Raw genomic sequence first — 27,809 nt, 5'->3', positions numbered from 1 at the left:
GTAGCTCTACCTAAAGGAGCTCCCAATACATACCCCGGAGAAGGCAATGGCAACCCACTCCAGTGTTGTTGCCTGGAGAATCCCAGGGACAGGGGAGCCTGGTGGGCTGCCGTCTATGGGGTCGCACAGAGTCGGACACAACTGAAATGACTTAGTAGCAGCAGCAGCAATACCTACCCCAGCCACCATTTACTGCATCACTTTATTTCATCAAGATAAAAATTTATCTTGTTAGGTTATCTGCCTACTTGTTCACCATTTCTCCTTAATAAGATAAAACTCCCTGAAGGTCAGGGTTCCTTCGTCTTGTTCACCTCTGTATGCCCAGCATCACACACACAACCTGGCTTCTAATCTCCCAGTCTCATTTTTTCCTGCTACTCCCATCTAACTTTACACTTGAACCATACAAACTCTTTTCAGCTTATGAATTGCCAAGGTATCTCTTGACTCTCGATCTTTGTACAGGCAGAGGCCTGAAACACTCATCCTTCTACTGAGACCACCCCTCTTCCCCAGCCTCTTCTTTACTAGGCCAAATTCTACTTCCTTCTCTCTCAAGGCCTCAGTTTAACAGTCGGAGCCTCGGGTGAAACCCAGCCCCCAGCCTTGTACAGGTGGTCCTTCGATGTTCCCACACTGTACTTCCTCAAGCAGAGAAGACATCTTTGTATTGTAATTGTCTATTCATTTGTCTTTCATCCCCCCAGACTGTAAATTCCTGAGGATAAAGACCCTTCAGCCTTGTTCACCATTGTCGGAACAGTGCCTAGTCCATGGGATTCAGAAGTTTTTGAAAATCTGGTGAAAGCTATGGAGCTTTTTCACATGAGTATATACTAGTTTACATTCAGTTTTCAGGAAGTCCGCCCATGTATCTCCTAGAATCTCCATTAACTTCAAATTAAGAACTTCCATCTGACAGAATGCTTGAATTAATATTATTAGGAATGTATATACTCTCTTATTTGGACAAATGCTTATCTCCTATTTACATTTAAGTATTTTAGGAAAAAGTATGTTGTTAATACGTAAGAGTTTATGTAATACGTACATAAGTCTTAATATGTAAGAGTTTATGTACTGAAATGTAGAATACTTCCAAGAAGACTTGAATGGACTGACAATCCAGAACTAGAAAGGACAATGGCTACCTCACTGGACATCAGTGTGGGCAAATGGAATGAAGAATGATGGCCTGGATGTCCCTGGTGGCTCAGTGGTAAAGAATCTGCCTGCCGACGCAGGAAACACAGGTTCAATCCCCGGTCAGGGAAGATCCCACATGCCATGGAGCAGCTAAGCCTGTGTGCCACAACAGTTGAGCCTGGGCTCCAGAGTCCAGGAGCCGCAATGACTGAGACCACACGCCTCAACTACCGAAAGCCGCAAGCCCTAAAGCCTGTGCTCCGCAACAAGAGAAACTACGCAATGAGAAGCCCCCACTCACCACAAATACAGAAAAGCCCTCACAAAGTAATGAAGACCCAGCACAGCCAAAAACTAATTAATTTACAAAAAAGAATGATGGCCTGACTTGCAGTAACAGGGATGTAACTAAAGATCATCATACTAAGTGAAGTAAGTCAAAAAGAGAAAGACAAACACCATATTATATCACTAATACATGGAATCTAAGATATGGCACAAATGAACCTATCTACAAAACAGGAACTGACTCATAGTCATAAAGAACAGATTTGTGGTTGCCAAAGGGAAGGAAGGGAGGCAGAGGGATGGACTGGGATTGGTACATGCAAGCTATTGGGGTTGGCAGATGCAAACTATTACATTTAAAATGGACAAACAAGGTCCTAATATGTAGAAAGGGGAACTGTATTCAATATCCTGAAAAAACCATAATTGAAAAGAATATTTTAAAATAATGTATATATCTATACAACCAAGTCACTTTGCTTTAAAGCAGAGATTGGCACAACACTGTAAATCAACTATACTTCAATTAAAAAAAAAAAAATTTAACAACAACAAAAAAGAATGACGGCCCGTATGCTTAGTACATTTCCCTCATGTCTTTATGCTATATAAGCCCCCAGCAAAAGGAGTGAGGAATCTCAGAATTGACTCAAGACTTTAAAAAGAAGTCCTATCATAAAAATAGAAAAAACTACAGTTACATGTTTTTCTCTCCCTGGTGCTTGTGAAGGAAATTCAACCGACCTACAAATGAAAAGTAAAAATCCCTATCTCGAGTTCCATTCTCCAGGAACAACCACTGCTAAGTTTTATATGAAGAGCTTCGGAAACAAGTACATGTATAGGTCTATACTTCTCCTTCCCCCATATCCACCACCCTCTCCTTTCTTTTGCTTTACACAAAGAGGATCCTTCTTTGATAGTTTGATGTCAGCGCTTTCTATCATTGTGAAGCAGAATTCATCAAGCCAATGGATTGTAATCTGGGGGCTTCCTGGGTGGCTCAGCGGTAAGGAATTCACCTGACGATGCTGGAGACAAAGGTTTGATCCCAGGGTTGGAAAGATCCCCTCGAGAAGGAAATGGCAACCCAATCCAGTATTCTTGCCTAGGAAATCCCATGGACAGAGGAGCCTGGCAGGCTATAAGAGCATGGGGTCGCAAAGAGAGATTCAGTTCAGTTCAGTCGCTCAGTCGTGTCTGACTCTTTGCAACCCCATGGATCGCAGCATGCCAGGCCTCCCTGTCCATCACCAACTCCCAGAGTTTATCCAAACTCATGTCCATTGAGTTGGTAATCCCATCCAACCATCTCATCCTCTGTCGTCCCCTTCTCCTGCTGCCTCCAATCTTTTCCAGCATCAGGGTCTTTCCAAATGAGTCAGTTCTTAGCATCAGGTGGCTAGAGTACTGAAGTTTCAGCTTCAACATCAGTCCTTCCAATGAACACTCAGGACTGATCTCCTTTAGGATGGACTGGTTGGATCTCTTTGCAGTCCAAGGGACTCTCAAGAGTCTTCTCCAACACCACAGTTCAAAAGCATCAATTCTTCAGCACTCAGCTTTCTTTATAGTTCAACTCTCACATCTACACACGATTACTGGAAAAACCATAGCTTTGACTAGATGGACCTTTGTTGACAAAGTAATGTCTCTGCTTTTTAATATGCTATCTAGGTTGGTCATAACTTTCCTTCCAAGGAGTAAGCATCTTTTAATTTCATGGCGGCAATCACCATCCACAGTGATTTTGGAGCCCAAAAACATAAAGTCAGCCACTGTTTCCACTGTTTCCCCATCTATTTGCCATGAAGTGATGGGAGAAGATGCCATGATCTTAGTTTTCTGCATGTTGAGCTTTAAGCCAACTTTTTCACTCTCCTCTTTCACTTTCATCAAGAGACTTTTTAGTTCCTCTTCACTTTCTGCCATAAGCATGGTGTCATCTGCATATCTGAGGTTATTGATATTTCTCCTGGCAACCTTGATTCCAGCTTGTGCTTCTTCCAGCCCAGCGTTTCTCATGATGTACTCTGTATATAAGTTAAATAAGCAGGGTGACAATATGCAGCCTTGACGTACTCCTTTTCCTATTTGGAACCAGTCTGTTGTTCCAAGTCCAGTTCCAACTGTTGCTTCCTGACCTGCATACAGATTTCTCAAGAGGCAGGTCAGGTGGTCTGGTATACCCGTCTCTTTCAGAATTTTCCACAGTTTATTGTGATCCACACAGTCAAAGGCTTTGGCATAAACAACAATAAAGAGAATCACACTTCAGACGCTGCGTGTTAAGTTGTTTCAGTACTTTCAGATTCTTTGCGCCCCCATGGACTGTAGCTCACCAGGCTTCTCTGTCCATGGGATTCTCCAAGCAAGAATACTGGAGTGGGTTGCCATGCTCTCCTCCAAGGGATCTTCCGAACCCAGGGATCGAACTGGCATTTCTTACGTCCCCAGCGTTGGCAAGCAGGTTCTTTACCACTAGCGCCACCTGGGAAGCCACGTTAATAGCCACCACACTTTTAAGTTGACTGTGTGACACTGCACTCCAGTACTCTTGCCTGGAAAAGCCCATGGACGGAGGAGCCTAGTAGGCTGCAGTGCATGGGGTCGCTAAGAGTCGGACGCGACTGAGCGACTTCATTTTCACTTTTCACTTGCATGCATTGGAGAAGGAAATGGCAACCCACTCCAGTGTTCTTGCCTGGAGAATCCCAGGGACAGGGGAGCCTGGTGGGCTGCTGTCTATGGGGTCGCACAGAGTCGGACACGACTGAAGTGACTTAGCAGCAGCAGTGTGACACTCTACCCTGCTTAAGCACAGCCCAGATTCCCTTCCAAGGAGCATACAGAACAAGGAAGAGGACCCATTCTCATTTGGCCTCTTCCTCCCTCCTCCAGTGTCCCTCCCATCCCCGGGCCCTCCCGTTCCTTCCGCCTTCTCGCTCCCTCTTTCACACTCCACCTCCGCTCCCAGAGCTGTCCGAGTAGCCCGGCCGAGGCACCCCAGGCGGCGCCCGCCCTGCCGCGTCCGGGGAGGTCACTACCTGGCCGCGCTAGGCCCTTCCCGCTCGCCCTGGCGGCCGAGCCCACGCCGAGATCCAGGCCGGGGCCGGTGCTGCCGGCGCTCGATCCTTCCGGGAGATACCCGGGCCTGGAGCAGCTAGCTGCCAAGCGGGACGCTCGGTTCCGGGCAGCAGGAATAGGATCAGGATCTGGGCTCCACTGGTAGGAAGAGTGGTAACCCGAGGCGGAGCCGGGCGGGGAGAGGGGCGGAGACTGTGCAGGACTAGGCGCGGCGCGCGGGGCGGAGAGACGAGCGGCTGACGACGAGGACAGAGCGAGCACTTTGCAGCTTTTTCTGGGGCCTGCGGTTAGTGCCACTATCAAGCCGCACTTTCTTTTCCCCTTCCTCGCCCTCTCTTTTCGTGTCCCTCAGGGACAAATTCTACCAAATTCTACCAAATTCTCTGCTACCAAATTCTCTTCTTTTGCGAAATTTCCTCTTTTGTTATGTCTTCCAATGTTCGCTGCTGATCTGGACACATTTTGTTCTGGTATCAAATATAGTGGGACTGTTAATTCAGGCGCAAGTTACTTGGTAAAAATAGAAAAGGAAAGGGAAGGTCTAAAGCAATGGCCTATAACTGGATGTAAATATCAAATGATCAAACCTGAGTGAACTAAGAGCATGCCTATGTCCATCTGGGAGAGGTCCCTGGATTACAAAAAAATTTTTGGAGCCATTCTGAATAACTGATGCAGAACTGTTTCCCAAAAGGTGGGACCAGACTCAGGGAAGAGACAAGTGACCTTTACGATGGTAATGCTAGTGCTGTTTCTTAAAGAGCAGGGCCAAACAGATTCCAGCAGGACAAACATGCTTACCTCCTATAAAACAGATTATGATTATCTGTCTCCAATAAAATATCCCTTTCCTAAGGGTAGGCTTCCCTAGTGGCTCAGTTGGTAAAGAGTCTGCCTGCAATGCGGGTGACCTGGGTTTGATCCCTGGGTCAGGAAGATCTGCTGGAGAAGGAAATGGCAACCCACTCCAGAATTCTTGCCTGGAGAATTCCGTGGACAGAGGAGCCTGGTGGGCTACAATCCATGGGGTCACAAAGAGTCGGACACAACTGAGTGACTAACTTTCACTTTTCCTAAGGGTGGGGAGTGGGCATCCCAGGTTGCTTGGTAGTAAAGAGTCCGCCTGCCAAGCAGGAGAGAGGGGTTCAATCCCCAGGTGGGGAATATCCCTTGGAGGAGAAAGTAGCAACCCACTAAAGTATTCTTTCCTAGGAAATTCCGTGGACAGAAGAGCCTGGTGAGCTACAGTTTATGGTCTTGGAAGAGTCTGACACAGCTGAGCATGCATACAAGCCTGGGAGGGCACTTGAATTCTCAGGTGACAACTGAGCTTCATCTCAGAATCGAGGGCACCCAGATCCCACCTAACTTGCCTAGTTGCCTCTCTTACTACCTATCCCATTAGTCCCAGCACTCTTTTTATAAGAAATATTTTTATATTCCCTGGTTGATCCTGAGCTACAAATTATAAATAGTGTACTTTAGCTAGATACACAGTCCAAAAGTTTATAAAATGTCTAAAGAAATATAAAAGAACAGTAGAGAGAAGGTAATTTATTATAAAATACTATGTGCTTATATACGTAAGTAGTTGGACACGACAAGAAGACACAATGAGATACTTAGATGTACACATCTCTCTATAGAATCACCTTGAATTTAACAGTTACAGATGCAGCATGATACAGGGGTGTTTAATGGTGATTCAGTTATCACAAACAGAATTGCTGATGTAGCATGATTTTCCAAAATATTTTTAGCAAATTTTTGGATGAAACAAGGTATAGTCATCCCACAATATTCATGGTAGTGGCATTCCTAGAAATTTTAGTGTATATTAAACTATGCGTAAAATGCCTTATGTTTATATTTAAAATAACGTTAAAGCCTAATTGTGTGTGTGTATGCTCAGTCGCTCAGTTGTGTCTGATTCTTTTGGATCCCATTGATTATAGCCTGCCAGGCTCCTCTGTGCATGGGACTTCCCAGGCAAGAATACTGGGGTGGGTTGCATTTCCTTCTCCAGGGGATTTTCCCCACCCAGGGATGGAAGCTGCCTGTTCTGCATTGTGGGCGGATTCCTTATGGCTAGCCATCAGGGAAGCTTCCATTCAGTCTAACCACTACCTGCTTCAAAGAATTGCACTGAACAAGTGGTTTATGAACAAGCACCTATTTGAGAGCACTTAGTATCAACCAGGGATTGAACCTAGGCCACAGCAGCAAAAGCGCTGAGTCCTAACCACTGGACTGCCAGGGAATTTCACCAGATTCTTTTCCATTATAGATTGCTAGAAGATATTGATAACCTTTAACTATTTCCACTTTTAGAGTCCAAGTAAGAGTTTCATCAATAAGTTTCATCCATGGAGGTGAGTCTACACCGGAGATGTGATATGATAAAGAAAGCAGGCTCAAAAGTCCTTCTACATGTGTTTAAATAATGCTCAGCATTTATAAACTCTATGACCTTGGGTGCATAAATTCATGCCTCTGAGTTTCAGTTTCCCTATCTGTAAAATGAGGGTAATAATAGCATCAACTTTTTATGGGTTTTATTGGCATTTAAATGAGATCATGCATGTAAAGCACTTAACACACTGCCTGGCACATAGCAAACACTTAAGCTAGTTCTTTCTCTTTTATGAGAGTTGACCTTCATCAGTAAGTTGTTTGAAAAGTATGTAATTCATTGGGGCTCAGATTACCTGTCTGCTGATGAGTCAAACTGATATATAACTAGAAGACCTCTAGCCCCCTAAGTGCCTTACCCTCAGCTGGAGTCCAGATGAATCTATATCCCTATCTCAGGAGCAATGTTAGTCTGCATTAGCTGGCATAAACCTGTAACCCTCTGTACGGCACTCATGGTCTCAGGGGTGCTGCAACACGCTGGCCCCTTTTTTTGGCATCATCTAGCTCACTAATCTAAGAGGATGTAGCTTGGAAACTTAATTTACAAACTATCAGCTAAATTCTTTTCAAGATGTGCGTAGAGGTCCTTAGGACTATCCCAAGTTTTGTGGCTCGTGACTATAATAACCCTATGATGTTCATATATAGGTGTTATCCCCATTTTATGGATTAAGATACTGGCATTCAAAGTGATTAAGGGATCTACTCATGATTACCAAAACAGCAATTGATTTGGAGCTTGAGCACAAGTTACTACTTCTAATTCAGTTCACTCTCAAGCTGTACTTTTTTTCACTGTTCTGATTAGAAATACAAATGATTGTATTTTGAATCATCTATAAACATCTATCTCTCAGAGGAAATAAAGACTATAAAAGACAATAATCTCACCACTAATGAACTCATGTATTCATGCTTGTATATATGCATATGTATATGTATGTATGTAATGTATGTATTTTTTTTGTAGTTGTATTAGCAGGAGTTGTGATAAATTCACACTTTTCCAGCTATGATCCTTTGATCCCAAGAGTTAGCTCAGATTTGGAATGTAGTCTGTGGCCCTAAAAGAGTAATTATGACTGTCCTGCATATAAACCTAACCTGTGATGCTTGTCCCAGCCAGTCTCCGGGTCCCAGTGTTATAGGTATGTCACTTGGATATTGCGCTCATTGAAAATGTTCCTCTTCATTATCCAGACTGTGCCACTTGCCTTGGCTTCTTACACTGTGTAAAGGAAGGTTTGAATTACACTGTCTCCAAAATCTCTTCATTCCATGTTCTACTGAACAATCTTTCTATGTAGTTTTTCACTCTTTGGAGTTGGACATTGTTGCTTTTATATCCTGGACTGTCAGTCTAGATAAATCATGGCACTTAGTTTTGCAGTAGGATATTTTTTTTGGATGCATTGGAAGGCTTTTGGGATTTTAGTTCCCCAACCAGGGATTGAACCCTGACCTGCAGCAGTGAAAGGGCCATGTCCTAACCCCTGAACTGCCAGGGAGTTCCCTGAAGTAGGATTTTTATGTGATTTTTACTCTTTTGTATATATTTTTCCTTTGTTTTTTAAACTTCTCTGCTATCAGATTTCCAGATGTCCAGGACAGTATATTTGACAGGGAAAATACTGGGAGAAGGAATCAGTAAAGTTTCTGTTTCAGTAGTACAGAAGTCCATGATGAGTCAAGTGAAAATAAGAGGAGAACAAACTCAAGGTGATGATAAAGCTTTGTGTCTAGGAAAAATGATAGCACCAACAAAGCATGATGAGTCTGAACCGATGATAGTGGTAAATCCAAGTGGAGGTGAGGGCTGCTAAAAAACAGAAAAATTTAACCAGAACCCGAGTGAGTCATTAAGGCCTAGGATAGAGGGGAAGTGAGCTTTCTGAAGAGCACCATGAAGCAAGATAAGAGAGGAACATGGACAACCCAGAATTAGGTGTGTGTGTGTGTGTGTGTGTGTGTTAGTCGCTCAGTCCAACTCTTTGTAACCCCATGGACTGTAGCCCATCAGGCTCCTCTGTCCATGAATTAGGCATAGGAGACTCTTATAGTCTAACAGACTTATCGGTACTGAAACTGCACACTTCCGAGTCCTATCCAGTTTCTGAGTCAACCTGGAAAAGACGAGAGCAAGTGTGCAAATTCCACCCTCATCCAGAAAGGAGGTTGAAGGAAGACTGTGGAGGCAGCTAGTAGGGGAGAATATACAACACTTTGGCTCATTATCTGATTTACCAAAATAAGAATCCTGCACCTCTAGGAATTCACCAAACTGTCGCCTAATTCCTAGATTGCCATGATTGCCCACTCTATAGGAATGATTTCTGTCCTAATTCCTGATTCTTATTCCACTTCCTTTCTGGGGGTGAAATATTGCCCTGAATCTCAGTGCACTTGCCCAAGACCCCAACTTGTTACCTGGCTTAATTCAGGGCCCTCTCACTGAAGAGTGAACCATTGGCCAGGGTCCCACTTCAAATCAGAAACCTCTTCCTCTCTTCTCATTCCAACCACAGTTTCAAAACTAAGGCTAGCAGACTTCCCTGGTGGTGCAGTAGGTAAGAATCTGCCTGCCAAGGCAGAGGGCACGGGTTCAATCCCTGGTGTGGGAAGATTCCACATGTCACGGAGCAACTAATCCCTGCATCACAACTACTGAGTCTAAGTGCTGCAACTGCTGAGGCCCATGCACCTAGAGCCTGTGCTCCGCAGTAAGAGAAGTTACTGCAATGAGAAGCCTGCACACCGCAACTAGAGAAAGCCTTCGCAAGGCAATGAAGACCCAATGCAGCCAAAAATAAAATTAATTAATTAAAAATTTAAAAAGCCTAATGATAGAGCCTTCTGCAACCATCTCCCCCCATCTACATACTTTTGGACTATCAGCTCCACCTCGGATGGCACTATACCCTCTTGGACACCATGATTTGACTTTCTGCAGCCTCTTTGGATTGAATAAATAAGAATAGAAGAGTGCACCACCTCTGGAGATAGGGAAAGAGAAATTTTTAGTTTGCAAAAGCCAGTTTCAAAAGCCAGTTTTCAAGCCAGCCAGTTCCTGCAGAAAGATGAAAGAGAATGAGGATGGCCTTAGGTTGTTTAATTTAGTGAGAAATCGGTCACAGTGACATGAGAGAGAATGATTTCGGTAGTGCAGTGGAGACAAAAACCAAATTACAAGGGATAGGAATGTTTTTTTAAAATGGAAAAATGCAGACAAGAATGAGTCAGTCATGGTGAAACCTTTATTTAAGTCTGTCTTTGCATACAAATCACTAAGAACTTGATCACAGAAGTTCACCCTAAAGACTCAACCCTTGTAGTTTCTCAGTGCTTCCAATTTCCTTCTTCCCTGTCCTCTTCAATCTTTCTTCTCTGTTCTTTTATATATCCTACTTACCCCTCCTCATTTTCAACTATGTTCCTAAACAGAGATACAGAAAAAAACCTTAGCAAAATAATGAAATCTCAAAACAAACAAAAACATGTCAGGATGAAGAAAGAAGCAAGGAAGGCTCCCTCATCTTGACCTTAGCAGAGTGAGAATCTTAATAAGCAGTGGTAAGAGAAAATTGACCTGTACAAAGAACTGGCCCGCCTTTGCCCTAAGCTGCTCAGGGGTCAGAAGTGGAAACACCAGACAGGAAAGATGTAGGGGAGTTGTGGAGGAAGGGAACACACAATTGTTAACTGAAAGCCCCTGTCTTCAAGAAGCTTTCAGGGAAAAGAATAGGCTGGAATAGCAGCAGAATTCCTTGAAGAACCCCTGGAATACTGACTTCCCCTTTGCTGTGGAGACACAGGGCACCATACATCCCATTTGCCTCTTTCTTCTGACAGGAATGCCTCCCTCCTCAGACTGGTGAGTTTCTAGGGAACCTTCAAGATCCAGTTCAGTCTATACCCATCAAATGATGCCTTCCCTCAAAGAAGGCTTCCCTGGACAGAGTTCCCTCTCTGTCCTCTGGGTTTTCATACCTTCAACTGTGAGGCTTGTAGGGTGTGAGGCTCTTGTGAGAGCTATGAGGCAAGTGTCCATACTTCTAAGTCCACTGTAAAACTTGTATTTGCTTACAAGTCTGTGTTCTGGTCAAAATCCCTGACCTTGGGGTCCTTAGTGCCTCACAGTGTACCTGGCACACAGTAGATAATTTCTAACTGTGAGGGAGACAGAAGAAAAGATAGAAGAGAAGGGGAAAGGGGACAGAAAAGCAGGGTGGAGGAAGAGAGAGAGGAAACATCTGACTCAGCCTTCCCTGGCCAGGAGAAAGGGAAATGGATTCAAAAAACTCTGGAAGAAAGGAGCAGAGAAAGAAACCACTTTTCTGGGTCTTCTCTGCCTCTCTCCTCTCTGCCGCTTCCTCTCACAACTTAGGACCACACACCACAACTGTACCGTTTTCCCTCCTGATCCCTCGATTCATCCCAAAGGGGAGGAAAGAAGCCAGTCAGCTCCTGACCTCTCCCACCCCATGCCCTCAAATCCTTCATCCCTTTCCACATGGATGCCTCCCTCTTTCTCCTCCTCTTCCCCACCTGCAGCCTCCCTGCCTGGTCGCCCTGGCATTGGCCCCTGTGCTATGCCGGGTCCAGGAAGGAAATTCATCCTCATATTGAAATCCAAGAGGCTCTTAGGGGCAGCCTGCGGTGTGTGGCTGAGGAAACGCTAGACTGGGTCTACCAGCTACCTGAGAAAGAACATCATCAAGAGGGTTTGGGTGTCCCAGGAATTGGAGAGTAAAAAGAAGCAGCAGTTACAGTCCTCCCAACGTACTCCTCAGCTCTTTTCACAGATGACCTTTCCTCATTTTTCTCCTTCATCCGTTGGTCGGAATCATAATTTTCCTGACTGTTCTCTCACGGCCCCTACACCTTTGCTACCGATGCTTCATGACTGTCTTCCTAGTTAGATGCACTTTCCCCACCAAGAATCGAGCCAGGGTCCCTAAACCTTGTAGAGTTGCCCCTAGGTCTCTTCTCCTTACCTAGATATTCAACTGCCTCTCCTTCCTCCATACTCTCCCTAGGAATTCCAGAACCACCTTTTCCTCAACGCAGATCATATATACAAAAGCAATTTATGAGTTGTAAAGCGCTGCGCTAGAATGAAATGCCATGATGAACAAAGCCTTCTCTTTCTCCCTGCACTCATCGTCTCTATCCTCTCTTATCCCTTCCTCCCTCCATCCACCACTGCTGCCCTCTCACCCAGCAGGCTTACTTTGATGCCGTGTGGGAACCAAAGCCACGTGCTGCACAGCGGGCAGGGTCAGGATGCAAGCAGGCATCTCAGCCCGAGGCCTTGGCAGAGTTCCCAGGCACAGCCATCGGCCCAGGCCAGGACAATAGGCATGGATAAGGTGGGAGGGGGCATAAGTACGGTGGCTGTAGCCCCCCAGCACCAGCAACTCCCCCTGCAGCACGGCACCTGCAGCTCCGACATGGGGGGAGGGCAGGGGGGTCAGCTGAGTCCAGCTACCAGTACTTGGATCATAGGCCTCGAAGCTCAGCAGATCCCCAGTCTGACCTAGCCCACCTGCTACATACAGCTGCCCACCCAGAGCAGCCATGACGTGGCCAGCCCGAGGCACCCCCATAGGGCTCAGAAGTGTCGCCGGCTTCTCAAGTTTGGGATCATAGTGCAGCAACGAGGCCTGGTACTGGCCAGTCTCACTGCAGCCACCGCTCACATACAGCTGGCCCTCCAAAACAGCAGCTGCGTGGGCAAAGCGTGGTGCGGGAAGAGGAGGTGCTGGCCTGTGGAGAACAGAGCACGTGGTTAGGCATCAGTCATCTTCAGCTCTCCTCTGCCAAGACCCCTGATGCCTTAAACACCCCCTTCCCTGCTCACCTCCAGACATTGAGCTCAGGATTATAAGTCTCCACAGACCTGAGGGCAATACCACTGTCTCGTCCACCCAGGGCATAAAGCAGTCCATCCAGCGCCACCAGGGGAAAAAGGCTCCGAGGCTGGCACAAAGGTGCCATCTCTTCCCAGTCCTCTTGACTGGGGTCCCACCTGGAGACAGTGGGACAAGAGATGGGAAGAGTGACCCTGGGAGTCTGCTGGCCCACAAACTCCCTCAGCTACCCACCTTGGGACCTGCCACTCTCTGGAGCCCATCCATACCTGAGAGTCGAAGCCAGGGTGTTAGAGTGGCTGTAGAAATCCTGTCCCCCACACACGTAGAGCACACTTCCTGCTAGGCTCGCAGCCCCGTGCCGGAAGCGACCGGGGGCAGGCAGGGCAGGCAGCCGCCCCCACTCCACAGTTCGAACCAGTCCTATGCCGCAGCGAAAGGCCCGGGCCCACCATACTCCTCGGGATGGCTGCCTGATGGCCATGTCTGATCTGAGCCCGTCCCCGCCAATCACCACCAGTGCCTGGTCAGGCTCCCTCCGTCTCTCTTGTCCTGGAACCTCAGCCTCCACCATCAGCTGATGCAGCAAGTCGGGGCTCAAGGGTGGAGGCAGCCCGGCCGCCCTTACCCTCCGCAGCTCCCTGGTGGACATACGGCCAAAGCGGACGCATCGAAGCAGGGCCTTGGCCTCTGACTCCTGGGTGTCAGGGTTGGCAGCTAGCCAACGCCGTGCAGCCACAAAGGCCTCGAACTCCTCCTGCAAGTGTAGCTCATCACTGTCCAGGAGCTCAGCCAGGCAGGCTGCCGGTAAAGTAGGGAAAGTGGAGCACAAAGCCACAGCAGGCAGGTGGGTGAGGAGGTAGTGACGGGCTTTGCTCCAGAGCCTCTCCAACCCTGGGGCTTCTGCCATGGGGATCAGGGCCAGGCAACGGCCAGGGCTGAGGCCTCGTGCCAGGGCTTTCTGGCACAGAGCCAGGCAGGAGGAGCTCTGGTACTGCAGAGCAGCCTGGGCAGCTCTCAGTAGTCCTGGCCACTTTGCCCGCACAACCCCAGAGTAGGCAAAAGAGACGAGGAGTCGCAGGTCCTGGGCAGAGATGGTGTGCAGAGACACCTCTGTGCCCTGGGATTCCCTCATCCCACTCAGGAGCATGGCCCCAAAGAACTCACTGCCACAGGCGAGGGCTGCTCGGTGCACTGCAAGAGGGAGAAGCAGAGGGGAATCCAGAGTGTTGCAAACCACTAGGCATGCTCTCGATTTCACAACCCCCACTTTGGGCCAACCACCCAAGACCACAGGCTAAACTGTGATATGCGCAGAACACCACTAGGTGCTTGTTAAAATTAAATTTTCACAGGCCCACCCCCAGAGATTTTGACCCAGTAGCCCCAGAGGGAGATCCTACGAATTTGTGTTTTAACATTTTCAAGCACCCTGCATGATTCTCATGTTAGTGACCTGAAGACACTTTGAAAAACATTGTGTACATGTGCTCCGTCGTGTCCAACTCTTTGCGATCCCATGGACTGTAGTCTGCCAGGCTGCTCTGTCTATGAGATTTTTCATGCAAGAAATCTGGAGCGGGTTGCCATTTCCTCCTCCAGGGGACCTTCCCCACCCAGGGTTCAATCCTGTGTTTCCTCGTCTCCTGCATTAGCAGGCAGATTCTTTACCACTGAGCCACCTGGGAAGCCCCTTGAAAAACATTGCTCTAGTTTTTTTGATGCAGGCCAATTAGAAAAAGGGTCTTGACTGATTACGTGGAGAAGAGGCTATAAAGAACATTTGCTAAAAGGGGGTAAAAAATAAACTGCAAAGATTAATGTGCAACTTATATAGGTCTTTCCATACTGTGCACAGAATAAAGTTCTTTCCTCTACAATTAGAAGAGCCACTGACATCAGCCATTCTGTTAGTCAGATTTTGCTTGGAAAATGGTACCACACTCAGGAATGGCTATGACTCAACCTCATCTAACTGTCATCTTCTCTTACCCAAGATTTAGTGCTTAATACTTCCCACATGTTATAGTTTTTCTTTGCATACCCACCTCCTTGATAGAGTTATGGAATCACAACACTGTAAACTGGAGACTTTCAAAACCATCTAGTTCAATAGCTCATTTTAAGATAAGGAAACTGAGTCCTAGTGAAAGGCAGTGATTTATTTTTTATCTCCATGTAGTAGCTGTCTGGGCAGAGTGTCATGCACTGTGACTGCTGCCAGGCTGCACTGAGCGTACTTGTGTATCAGTTCCCTGCTTATGCGCATGGCCCTCGTGACACTGAAAATGTCCTATTAAAAATTAAAAATAAATAATTTAAAATGTTGTTATGGGACTTTCTTAGTGGTCCAGTGGTTAAGAATCCATCTTCTAGTGCAGGGGACATGGGTTTGATCCCTGGTCAGGGAACTAAGATCCCATGTACTGCAGGGCAACTAAGCCCATGTTCTTTCGAGCCTGCACACCACAGCTAGAAAGCCCTCGTGTAGCAGCAAAGACCTAACGCAGCCAAATAAATATTTTTTTAAATGTTGTTAAATAACTAGAACTCATATGCTTGAAGGCAAAAGGAGAAGGGGACAGCAGAAGATGAGGTGGTTAGATAGCATCACCAACTCAACGGACATGAATCTGAACTCCAGGAGTTAATGAAGGACAGGGGAGCCTTCAGGGCTACTGTCCATGGGGTGGCAAAGAGTCAGACACAACTTAGCGAACAACAACAACATATGCTTCCTAATGTAACTCAATTTCAGGCAGTTGGCATCAAGTATAAAGTATTCTGACCAAAATATTTAACTTTAATCTAATCTAACCTTTAGATTAAATTCAAATTTATAGGAAATTGAGAGGCTAAAAGAACAAATTTTTTTTAAAAAACACACAGAAGGAAAATGCATACAAATCTAGAAATTGGAGCTTTCTATGGGAAAACTAATCTTGTTTCTTCAATACATCAAGTCATAAAAAAGGGGAGGAAAAGAAAGGGAGGGAGGACTGGACAAAAGTAAAGGAAGCTTCAGAGACATCTGAGTTCAGTGTAAACCTTGATTGGCTCCTGGATTGAGCAGAACAGCTCTAATAGACACTATTTTGGACAAGTGAGAAAATTTCAGTGTGGACGAGGTGATATTGAGAAAAGGGCTTCCCTAGTGGCTCAGAAAGTAAAGAGTCTGCCTGCAATGCAGGAGACCCGGGTTCAATCCCTGGGTCAGGAAAGATCTCCTGGAGAAGGGAATGGGAACCCACTCCAATATTCTTGTCTGGAGAATTCCATGGACAGTGGAGCCTGGTGGGCAACAGTCCATGTGGTTGCATATGCATAGAGTTGGACATAACCAAGTGACTAACACATTAATTTTGTTAGATAGTGTGGTTATATGAGAAACTTTCCTCTTTTAGAGAGACACATACCCAAGTATTTATGAGTGAAATACTTTAAACTTCACCAAAAAATAAATAGATAAAACAAATATGGTGGTTTAGTTGCTAAGTTGTGTCCGACTCTTGCAACTCCATGGACTATAGCCTGCCAGGCTCCTCTGTCCATGGGATTCTCCATACAAGAATACTGGAGTAGGTTGCCATTTCCTTTTCCAGAAACAAACATAGTAAAATGTTAATTGTTAAGTCTGGGTGATGAGTGTTTTAGTGTTCATCTTAATATTCTCTTTTCTTTGCTATGTGTTTGAAATACTTCATTACAGAAAAGCGGGAAAATGCTGCTAGAAGTCCTCTGAGGCAGATCACACAGACCCAAGCTCCCAGTGAGGTTTATGAACCTCAGGCTATGTTGACCAGCTGCAGCATGTTCACCTCTCTCAAAGGGCAAGTGATGTCAGCATGGCTTTCCATTGTCTTTTTAAGCAGTAGGTAGTAGCTCAGTGCTTCCCAAGCGGTAAACATTAGTGACAGCTTTCACATATATATTGCCCCGAGAAAATCTGCATTCCTCAAAGCAAGTAGACCATCTCCTCTTCCTTACCATCAATCAGCCTATAGCTCAAAGCCAACTGTCAAAGGAGTCACAACCACTTGTATTTTGTGCCCCTTCTTCCTCATCATTATTCTCCAGAATTTTAAGTGACATATTCCCACCATTAAGTTGGAATGTTTCTTAAGAAAGTGAAAGCATCAATATAAGTATGTTTACATTGCAAATCCTAGTGAAAACTTTATAACTATGAAATTTTAAATTCCCCTTCCATCTAGTGCTATCAGAAATTATAACAAATACTTCAAAATCTGTTATGGACTAAACATTTGGGCCCCTCCCAAATTTATATGTTGAAGCCTTGCTGCTACTGCTGCTAAGTTGCTTCAGTCATGTCCGACTCTGTGCGACCCCATAGACGGCAGCCCACCAGGCTCTCCCATCCCTGGGATTCTCCAGGCAAGAACACTGGAGTGGGTTGCCATTTCCTTCTCCAATGCATGAAAGTGAAAAGTGAAAGTGAAGTTGCCCAGTCGCGTCCGACTCCCAGCGACCCCATGGACTGCAGCCTACCAGGCCCCCCCGTCCATGGGATCCTCCAGGCAAGAGCACTGGAGTGGGGTGCCATTGCCCCCTCCAGTTGAAGCCTTAGTCCCCAACATAATGGTATCTGAAGGTGGAGCCTTTGGGAGGTAATTAAGTATGAGGGTGGAATTCATGAATGGGATTAGTGCTCTTATAAGAGGAGACATGAGATCATCAATCTCTCTGTGTCTCTCTCTGCCATGTGAAGATATAGTGAGAACATGGCCATCTACAAACTGGAAAGGAGGCCCTAACCAGAACCTGACCATTCTGGCACCCTGATCCAGTCTCCAGAATCAAGAGAAATAAACTTCCATTGTTAAAACACCCAGTCTATGGTATTTTTGTTATAGCAACTCAAGTTGACTAAGATAGGATGCTTTTCCTTTGGGGAATCCTAGAAGCACTTTGGGTCCCAGTCATTTTCTAATGAGTAGTAGCTATGTGACTTTGGACATGTCTTAAAGTCTGATTTCCTTATCAGTAAGGTGTAAGCACTGAACTAGATAATAGCTAAACTAATCCCTTTTAATTTTAAACTTTTATATGTCTACATTCTGGCTCCATTTGCCAGGTGCTATGTGCCTTTGGTTTGGCTGCATAAGAAGCAATGTATGGACTAGTGAGAGCAGACTGGGCTAATGGATGTGGGCTTATATCCTGATTTTCACCAGTTCCCATCTCTGAGTTTAATATTCTTTATCTGCAGCTAGAAATACCTGAGATTAAAAGAGATGGCATGAGTAAAAAAAAAATTTCTGGTACCTAGTACCTCACTAAATGTTAACAGAATCTGAATAATTCTCAACTTATTCAATCCTCTTTAGCTTTCCTGGGGTCTTCCCTTGTAAAGAATCTGCCTGCAATGTGGGAGACCTGGGTTCGATCCTTAGGTTGGGAAGATCCCGTGGAGAAAGGAAAGGCTACCCACTCCAGTATTCTCACCTGGAGAATTCCACAAACACGACTGAGCGACTTTCACTTTAGCTTTCCTAGTGATGAGCAGAGTTAACTTCAAAATGCCACAACCTGGTAGCCTTAGATTCTGGGAGAACAGTACCAGGCCTTGCTCATGAGCTGTAGGGTCCTTGTCTGCCATGGTGTCAAGCTCACTTAGGCAAAAGGACACACTATAAATTTTTCCACCGTGTTCCTCTAGCTTTTCCTATGTCTTAAATAGAAGATGCCAAGAAGGGGCTTTGGTTAATCTCTGTTTGAGTCAATTACCTTCTGCTTGTTCTACTGGCATGGACTATACCTTAGCGCCTGCCAGATGAATGGAAGTTTCTTGTTTCTGGACACAGGAAAAGCCACAGCATAAATCTGTTGGTGCGCCTAGGAAAACAACTCAACTGCGCATGCCCCATTCTCAGTGGGTCAGGAGAGCCGCCAAGGCCACGCCCTGGGAAATTCTAATTTCAACAGGGATCAAAAGCACTATGCTAGGGATCGAATCAGCTACTGCTTGCACACACCATTCCAGGTGGCATATGCACCTGCCTCAATGCAATGCCCCCCCAGGCCCTCACCCCGCAGCCGGCAGCCGCCTGCCTCCAGCTCCAGGTCGCACCCGATGCCTTCTAGGTACAGAAGCTCAATGCTGCGCAGGTTTTCTCTCAGTTCCTCTGCCTGGCTGGGCTGCTTTTCATCTTCCCGTCCACTTGCAGTCCCCTGGCGTCCCCACTGGGCCGCAGCCTTTACCCGGGGGGCTCCCAGGGCTTCCGCGGCGACCAGCACATCCTCCCGTGCGGCGGATCCCAGCACCCCCTCGTAGGCAAAGGTCAGCACGGCCTCCCAGGCCGCCGGGGTTACGTCCAGGCTGAGGGGGGGTTGCGGACCTCTGCCGCCCAGCAGCCTGCCTCTGAAGAGGCTGCTAACTGAGGCCAAGATCACCCGATGCACGCCATACGCTCTCCCCGCGACTGACACCTCTTCGTCCAGCAGCAACCTCTGCTCTCGCAGCCGCTGTGCCTCCGCGAAAAACTGGCTGGGATGCTCCTCGCTGCACAGCCCCTCGGGCTCCTCAGAGTCTTCTCCATCCTCCTCATCTTCCTCCTCCTCCTCTTCCTCCAGGGACAAGGCTGGAGAAGGAAGGCTCCCTGGGGTCATGGGCCTGGGGGCAGGCTCTTCAAGAGGAAAAGGGGGCAAACCAGGATCTTCATCCGGGGACGGAGGCCAGGAGGGGGTTCTCTGGGTGGACAAAGGGAGGTCAAGGTCGTCCTTCTGGACCAGAAGAGAGACTTCCTCTGCCCCCGAGGGATGATGTGTGGAGTCCGAGAGGCTCATGGCCCAAGTTCGCTGGATCCCTACAGATAGAAAAAGGAAAGAGAAAAGAGGGTAAGAGCTGGACCCACAGAGGCCAGAGGAAGCCCTGCCTCCAGCCCCATTTCCTACTTCAACCGTCTCCCCCTATCCCAGGGCTCTAGCATCTAGGCTACACCAGGCAAGTATGAAGTGCACTGGGGGCGGCAAAGGCCAGAACAATGAGTAAAGATCCAGTGCCTGAAACTGTACCCCGCCCATCTCGCCCCCATCCCAGTAGTCACCCTCCTAAGACACCAGCGTCCCACTTATCCTCTCACTTGGGCCTGCTCTACTTCTGACAGAGTGGCAGAGGGAATGCAACCCTGTCCCTGTCAGTGGTGGCGCCTGGCTAATTATAGCCATTGCTGGCAGGCGAGGGGCTGGTCTCCGGGTGCCCAAACTCCAACACCCAATCCCCTGGGCCCGACCTGAGATTACCTCCTCCCCTCTTCCACTTGGAGGTCACATCCTGGTGCTGAGCAAAGCAAAATCGGAAGCCAAGGAGGATGAGGGGATGTGGTGGAGTGAGCCAGCCCAGTGTCCACTGGGCTGGGCTGGAGAGGTGGGTGAAGAACGTCTGGACTGATACAAGGGAAAGTTGGGAGAGAGTGAAGGGTGAGTTTAGGGGTCAGTCCTGGCCTTTGTTGATTTTTCTGTGCATGCTAAAGCTGAGACCCTGGAGTGAACAGTACTGGGGTGAATCTCAGATATAACCCATCTGGTCCAAGAAGGGCAGAGGGGTGAGGGAGGTGAAGGGGTATGGGTAGGGCTACCAACCGTGACCTACTCTTAGAGAGGGGTTTCCTTGTCCTGAGGTGGAGTTGGTGGTGAGAAAGCCAAACCCAACCCTGGGGCAGCTATCCACCAGATGGGTCAACAGAGAGGCAACCTCTGGTTGTTCTGGCTTGCAAAATGGGTGATAGTGACTAACCTCCATGTGGATCCTCTTATGGCCTCCCCTTCAAAAGACAAGGTGGCCAACACCTTGAGCCCCTACCAGGAAGAGGAGGAAGTGCCACCCAGCAGAAACAAGCCCCAGATCAACCTCTTCCTTCCTCTGCCAACAAGGACAAGGACACTGGACCCTGAGTTCTCTGCCAAGCCCATGGTCCTGGGACAGCTCCACCACAGCCACATGTTTCAGGAAGCTCTGCTCAGCTCTGCCATGGTGAGACCCATAGTTCGCAGCAAATCCACAAAGGTTGGATGAAATCCGCTCTTCTGGGCGATCGTCCATCCTCCATTAAACTCCTTGGGACTGACCTCCCTCCATAGCACCTCCAGGTCTTGTTGCTGACATGCTGGCTGGGGAGGAGTCTTGGCATCTCATTCAAGGGACATTATTTTTTCCACCTCTACTCAGGAGCCCCATGTGTAACCATGCTCCTAAGAAGATCATCTGGAGAATTCAGGACTGGCAAGTCCAGACCTGGCAAGTCCCAGTTTGTGTTAGCTGGACCATGGAAGTCATGGTAACAGACTGGTGCTCAGGATTCTCAAAGGTTGGGGATGAAAGCATGAAAAGAGGATTTTGCTCCAGAGGCGAGTCTCAACGGTACCTCTGAGAGTGAGAGGGCTGAAGGTCACCTTGACTCCTCCCTCCCTACCCTGCTTCCCCAGATCTATTGCATGCTGGACATCCGGGGCATTAGCCTCTACCTGCTGCTGCCTTGGCTCACTGCTCAGGCACAGGCATGGGCTCATCACTCTGTGGGACAGTAGGAAGGGCTTTAGGACTCGGCCTGAGTGAATTAAAGGAGACCCATTCCTATCCCACTCCAGGGCTCAGATGGCTCATTGTAATACTGCTCTCAGCTTTAGCCACTGGTATCACCAGCCTGTGTATCTCAGTCACCTCCACCAGTGCTAAGTCTCTTGTGACTCCATGATCTCTTAGGGCCCCCAGTCCTGTCAAGAGTTGCTGAGACTGACTGACTCTTCTCTCCTCTCTAGTGGCACCTACTTCCCTGTCTTGCACAGCTCACGTTCTGAGTTTAGCAGTTCCATGGAATCATCTTTGCTTTCTCCAATGCAGTAGCCATGGCTGTGCATATGGCAGGCTACATGAAGACCCTTTTGGACCTGTTCTGGATAAAGCCCATTTCCTTCCTTGGTGCACCCTTTTCTCAAGTCCACTGACCATCCAGCTTATACTTTTGTGGCTCCAGCCTGGGCAAGTCAAATTTTTTTTTAATTGGGAATAATTGCTTTACAATGTTGTGTCGATTTCTGCCATACAATGATGTGAATCAGTGTATATATATATATATCCCTTCCCTTTGTAGCCTCCCTCCCACCCACTCCTTATCCCACCCCTCTAGGTCATCACAGTGCCCTGGGCGATTTATTTTAAGAATTAGATGGAGGCATCAAATCAGCCAATAAAGTCTCTTTGACCCCCAACCTCTGTGTTCTGCCCTTCCAGGAGCATGGAGCACATCTACTAAACATGGATCCTGTAAATGAGATTTGGGTGGTGGGCCTGGTGACTGTGACTATCCTTCTGGGTATGCCACTGGCAGGCATGGAGTGGGAGTCCAAGGCAGGTGAAGGGGAATTGAGTTGGGGGTGAAAAGACTAAGGGGATAGCAGTGAGAGCTAGACACATCAGGAACAGACTGAATGTGGGGAGGTGTGTGTGTGTGTGTGTGTGTGTGTGTGTGGTTGACAGAACTGATTTCCAGCTACATAAACTTGAAAGCAGCCAGTTCTGCAAGGAGAGACTCCCCATGCCAGTTCTTGAAGGGGAAAGTAAAGAGGACTCCTTCTGAGGATCTGTTGGGATAAGCACTAGACATGATTACCAGGTAAGAGATGCCCTGTTTCGTGCTCCCAGATAGTTACAATCTTCAGATTCACCTCTAGCATGGGAAGGGATGCTTTGCAGTTTGAGGCAAGAAGGAAAAGGACAACCATTCAGCCACAATCCTTTATGGAAAGAGGCTGGCAAGAAAGGGAACAAGAGGATTGGAGAGAACAGTGAAGATGAGACACAGAGAGGGAGGAGGAAGAGTTATTCCTTCTCTTCCACCACCTCTCTTTCTCTCTCTCCCTGGGGGAGTGGGGCGTGGGGGATGTCACCTGTCGAGTTCCAGGTGCAGATTTTCTTCTTCCTTATCTTCCTCTCCTTTATCAACTACCTGCTGGGGACACTTCTCCCCACAAACCCCAGCCAACAAGTCACTGGCTTCTTTGGGTGTCAAGGTGAGACAGTGGGAAATTAACTGAAAAATGTGTACCCTCCTCAGAAAAGACCCCTTGACTTCTGATTCTCTATGTGATTCACAAGTTGGCCAGCAGACCATTCAGAGTCCTTGTAAAGTCCCTGGGCCAAAATTCCCATATGCTTCCCAGCCTAACTTAAGTCACCAACACTAAACTGAGTAGAGGGGGTAATACTTCGGGCTGAATGAAAGAAACCAGAAGAGCTCCTCAAAACCTCACCTCTTCTCTCTGTTCCTTTACATAGGAAGCATTTTCTTAGAAAATATGGTTCCACAGTGGTGAGTGTGGTCCAGAGGGCAGTGTCCTTGGTGCGTTTTCCATCTTCTTCTCAGCCACTGGGGTACTCACCAGGACCAAAACCTCTGCGGATCTCAAGGTGAGAAGGATGTCCAGGCCTGGAGTGCACTCTATTGCCCCTCTTCTCTCCACTAATGGGTAAACTTTTGTTAATATTACCCTACTACAGGTATCCCCACACGAACTGTCCTTGCCATCTCATGGACCACACTTTCCTACCTGAGCATCTCTGCCACAATTGGTAAGGTCCTCCACTTCTGCCTTCAGTGTACAATGACCTAGAACCCTGGTTTCTGCTTCTCTGAAGGGCTAGGTGATGAAATGAGCAAGAGGAATTCATCAATTATATTAAAAGTAGTTTGTATGCTAGTAGGCCCCCAGTACTTGGATGCAATCTCAAAAACAACAGAATGATCTCTGTTTATTTCCAAGGCAAACTATTCAATATCACAGTAATGCAAGTTTATGCCCTGACCTGTAATGCTGAAGAAGCTGAAGTTGAACAGTTCTATGAAGACCTACAAGACCTTCTAGGACTAACAACAAAAAAAAAGATGTCCTTTTCATTACAGGGGACTGGAATGCAAAAGTAGGAAGTCAAGAGATGCCTGGAGTAACAGGCAGATTTGTCCTTGGAGTACAAAATGAAGCAGGTCAAAGGCTAACAGAGTTTTGCCAAGAGAACGCACTGGTCATAGCAAATACCCTCTTCCAACAACAAAAGAGAAGACTCTACACATGGACATCTCCAGATGGTCAAAACCGAAATCAGACTGATTATATTCATTGCAGCCAAAGATGGAGAAGCTCTGCACAGTCAGCAAAAACAAGACTGGGAGCTGACTCAGATCAGCTGGCTCAGATCATGAACTCCTTATTGCCAAATTCAGATTTAAATTGAAGAAAGTAGGGAAAACCACTAGACCATTCAGGTATGACCTAAATCAAATCCCTTATGATTATACTGTGGAAGTGACAAATAGATTCAAGGGATTAGATCTGATAGACAGACTGCCTGAAGAACTATGGGCGGAGGTTCATGACACTACAGGAGGCAGTGATCAAGACCATCCCCAAGAAAAAGAAATGCAAAAAGGCAAAATGGTTGTGTGAGGAGGCCTTATAAATAGCTGAGAAAAGAAGAGAAGCTAAAGGCAAAGGAGAAAAGGAAAGATACACCTATTTGAATGCAGAGTTCCAAAGAACATCTGTAAAGCATCTGCCTACAATGCGGGAGAGATCAGAAAGCCTTCCTCAGTGATCAATGCAAAGAAATAGAGGAAAACAATAGAATGGGAAAGACCTCTTCAAGAAAATTAGAGTTACCAAGGGATCATTTCATGCAAAGATGGGTAAAATAAAGGACAGAAATGGTATGGACCAAACAGAAGCAGAGATATTAAGAAGAGGTGGCAAGAGTACACAGAAGAACTATACAAAAAATCTTCATGACCCAGATAACCACGATGGTATGATCACTCACCTGGAGCCAGATATCCTGGAATGCGAAGTCAAGTGGGCCTTAGAAAGCATCACTGTGAACAAAGCAAGTGGAGGTGATGGAATTCCAGTTGAGCTATTTCAAATCCTAAAAAATGATGCTGTGAAAGTGCTGCACTCAATATGCCAGCAAATTTGGAAAACTTCAGCAGTGGCCACTGATCTCTGATCTCTCCCACATTGTAGGCAGATGCTTTACAGTCCTGCTTTACAGGACTGGAAAAGGTCAGTTTTCATTCCAATCCTAAACAAAGGCAATGCCAAAGAATGCTCAAACTACCGCACAATTGCACTCATCTCACATGCTAGCAAAGTAATGCTCAAAATTCTCCAAGCCAAGCTTCAACAGTATGTGAACCATGAACTTCCAGATGTTCAAGCTGGATCTAGAAAAGGCAGAGGAACCAGAGATCAAATTGCCAACATTCATTGGATCATCAAAAAAGCAAGAGAGTTCCAGAAAAACATCTGCTATTGACTATGCGAAAGCCTTTGACTGTGTGGATCACAACAAACTGGAAAATTCTTAAAGGGAAGGGAATACCAGACCACCGGACCTGCCTCTTGAGAAATCTGTATGCAGGTCAAGAAGCAACAGTTAGAACTAGACATGGAACAAAACTGGTTCCAAATCAGGAAAGGAGTACTTCAAGGCTGTATGTTGTTACCCTGCCTATTTAACTTATATGCAGAATACATCATGAGAAATGCCAGGCTGGAGGAAGCACAAGCTAGAATCAAGATTTCCGGGAGAAATATCAATAACCTCAGATATGCAGATGACACCACCCTTATGGCAGAAAGTGAAGAGGAACTAAGGAGCTTCTTGATGAAAGTGAAAGAGGAGACTGAAAAAGTTGGCTTAAAACTCAACATTCAGAAAACTAAGATCATGGCATCCGGTCCCATCATTTCATGGCAAATAGGTGGGGAAACAATGGAAAACAGTGACAGATTTTATTTTGGGGGGCTCCAAAATCACTGCAGATGGTGATTGCAACCATGAAATTAAAAGATGCTTGTTCCTTGGAAGAAAAGCTATGAACAACCTAGACAGCATATTAAAAAGCAGAGACATACTTTGCCAACAAAGGTCCAGGTAGTTAAAGCTATGGTCCAGTAGTCATGTATGGATGTGAGAGTTGGACTATAAAGAAAGCTGAGCACCAAAGAATTGATGCTTTTGAACTGTGGTGTTGGAGAACATTCTTGAGAGTCCCTTGGATTGCAAGGAGATTGAACCAGTCAATCATAGAGGAAATCAGTCCTGAATGTTCATTGGAAGGACTGATGCTGAAGCTGAAACTCCAACACTTCGGCCACCTGATGTGAAGAACTGACTCCAGAAGCTGAACTTGGAGAAGACCCTGATGCTGGGAAAGATTGAAGGCGGGAGGAGAAGGGGACAACAGAGGATGAGATGGTTGGATAGCATCACCAACTCGATAGACATGAGTTTGAGCAAGCACCGGGAGTTGTTGATGGATAGGGAGGCCTGGCATGCTGCAGTCCATGGGGTTGCAAAGAGTCGGACTTGACTGACTGACTGAACTGAAGGCCCCATCCCCTTTTTCAGCAGTTCTCTCCATCCTTCATTTCATTGATGAATTGTATGGTGTTCTTTGATTACTGAATTTGGTCCTCCCCCCAACTCTATTCCTCTTTGGCACTGGTGATACCCAGACAGTCCTACTGCTTTGGGTTGGGGGTTCTCTCCCCATGAAGGAATACGTGTCCTAAATCTCATTTCCGGGTTCCTGCATGATTTGAGATGTTGGGTCTTTTTTTTTTTCCCAACCAGGTCTTAGTCGTGGCATGTGAGATCTTTTTAGTTACAGCATGTGGGGTATAGTTCCCTGACCAAGGGTTGAACTCATGCCCCTGTGGTGGGAATGTGGAGTCTTAGCCACTGGACCACCAGGGAGGTGTTTGAGGAAATAGGACTGACATGGGTGTACAGAGTGGGTGCTGCCTAGTGTCAGATTGCCAGTATGGCTGGTGTTTCAGCAGATATTTGAGTCACAGTCTTGCCTCTGTGGGCTCTCTGACTATGACCAGGTGAGTGAACCAGAGGGGAAAATTAAAGCGATAAATCTTACCTAACCCATTTCCCAGCATAGAGTAGATGCCCAAAAATCAGTAATGACTTAAGTGGATTCAGGGAGGAGGAGCCAAAATCTGACAAAAGAGGAATTTCTGTGATGGCGGGTACTGGCCGTAGGGAGAGTGGCTAGAGTCTCCAGCTAAATGTGTCTGAACCAGGCTTATGGTTACCAGTTTAGAAGAAATGCCAACAAAGCAGAAAAAACTGAAGAGTAAAGAAGCCCTTTATATCTAAACTCCCAAGGACAGAAATTTCAGGGGACACACTGTTCCCTGTTGAATCTGGGGTTTCCTTTCTCTGTAGCCAAAAGGCCTTTGAAGACTTGGTGGCCTTCTACGGAGTGCAGAAGCCACACCAAAGGGGGACCCGACATCTACCTCTCTCAGCACTCCTGTTCCTTCAGGCTGTACCTCTGAGCAGGACCTGTGGACAAACCCAAAGCAGGTGGGTATACAGGAACTGCCCCATTAAAGTGGGGCACTTGTCCCAGAGTACAGACTGACAATGGTGCTTACCCTCGTCCTGCTCCTTTTCCTAACCATGCAGTCAGAGCGGCACATGTGCCTTCATGAAGTCCTATGGCTGCTCTCACAGACATGAGTCTGGGAAGATTCCAAGCTACAGGGTCACAAGGCTCAGGGGTTGGACTAGTTTAGTGGTAGAGAAGCTGAGCAACAGGTTATCTTTCTCACAGAGCCTTCCATAACAGAAGCCTACCTGTCTTCCCATCAGCCTGCCCTGGGCCCCTATACCTCAGCTGGCTGAAGATGCTGTCCAGGGGCCTGATGTTCCTTTTGCCTTCATCTGTAAAAATCAGCAGGACACACTGAGCCTTTACTGTTAGTAAGAGGCTCAGGAAGTGAGACAGCTAGGAGTTCATAATTTAGGACTCAAGGAGCCATTTTAATATGGCTGCACAAACTTAGGGTCTACTCATGTGTAGCCCAAAGCTTTGGACATACAAGGGTTTTGTTATTATTTTTGGTTGTGCTGGGTCCTCGTTGCTACACACTATTTTTCTCTAGTTGCTGCAAGTGGGAGCTACTCTC

At 46.8% G+C, this 27,809-nt stretch overlaps 2 protein-coding genes and 1 long non-coding RNA gene across 8 annotated transcripts in view; 1 reads left to right on the top strand and 2 right to left on the bottom strand.

The window, feature by feature from the left end:
- Window positions 1-4,699, bottom strand: part of TEP1 (telomerase associated protein 1) — a 40,062-nt gene extending 35,363 nt beyond the window's left edge. For all 5 annotated transcript variants that reach the window (XR_008699015.1, XM_055537209.1, XM_055537204.1 and 2 more), the window contains exon 1: window positions 4,485-4,699. The gene's annotated coding sequence lies outside the window, so the exon portion shown is untranslated. The remainder of the gene's footprint in view (window positions 1-4,484) is intronic.
- Window positions 4,700-10,154: 5,455 nt separating this feature from the next.
- Window positions 10,155-19,971, bottom strand: KLHL33 (kelch like family member 33). Of its 2 annotated transcripts, none has more exons than XM_055537202.1 (5): window positions 19,913-19,971; window positions 18,860-19,636; window positions 13,079-14,003; window positions 12,800-12,967; window positions 10,155-12,705 (listed from the first exon to the last, which is right to left on the bottom strand). In XM_055537202.1, the coding sequence occupies exons 2-5, from the start codon at window positions 19,614-19,616 to the stop codon at window positions 12,153-12,155; spliced, it is 2,403 nt and encodes an 800-aa protein (XP_055393177.1). In that variant the 5' UTR covers window positions 19,617-19,636; window positions 19,913-19,971; the 3' UTR covers window positions 10,155-12,152. The 2 variants fall into 2 exon arrangements, with proteins under 2 accessions (XP_055393177.1, XP_055393178.1); XM_055537203.1 differs by having other exon boundaries at window positions 19,877-19,956.
- A 2,738-nt stretch (window positions 19,972-22,709) lies between these two features.
- Window positions 22,710-27,211, top strand: LOC129620497 (uncharacterized). The gene is made up of 3 exons (XR_008698550.1): window positions 22,710-23,235; window positions 23,326-23,397; window positions 27,064-27,211. It is a non-coding gene; the product is annotated as an uncharacterized LOC129620497 (long non-coding RNA).
- Window positions 27,212-27,809: the final 598 nt, after the last annotated feature.

Source organism: Bubalus kerabau, chromosome 10, assembly GCF_029407905.1.
Source record: "Bubalus kerabau isolate K-KA32 ecotype Philippines breed swamp buffalo chromosome 10, PCC_UOA_SB_1v2, whole genome shotgun sequence".
NCBI classification, from domain to species: Eukaryota; Metazoa; Chordata; class Mammalia; order Artiodactyla; family Bovidae; genus Bubalus; species Bubalus kerabau.
Note: the sequence above shows the minus strand (reverse complement) of the source record. Positions and strands in the feature narration are given on the sequence as shown.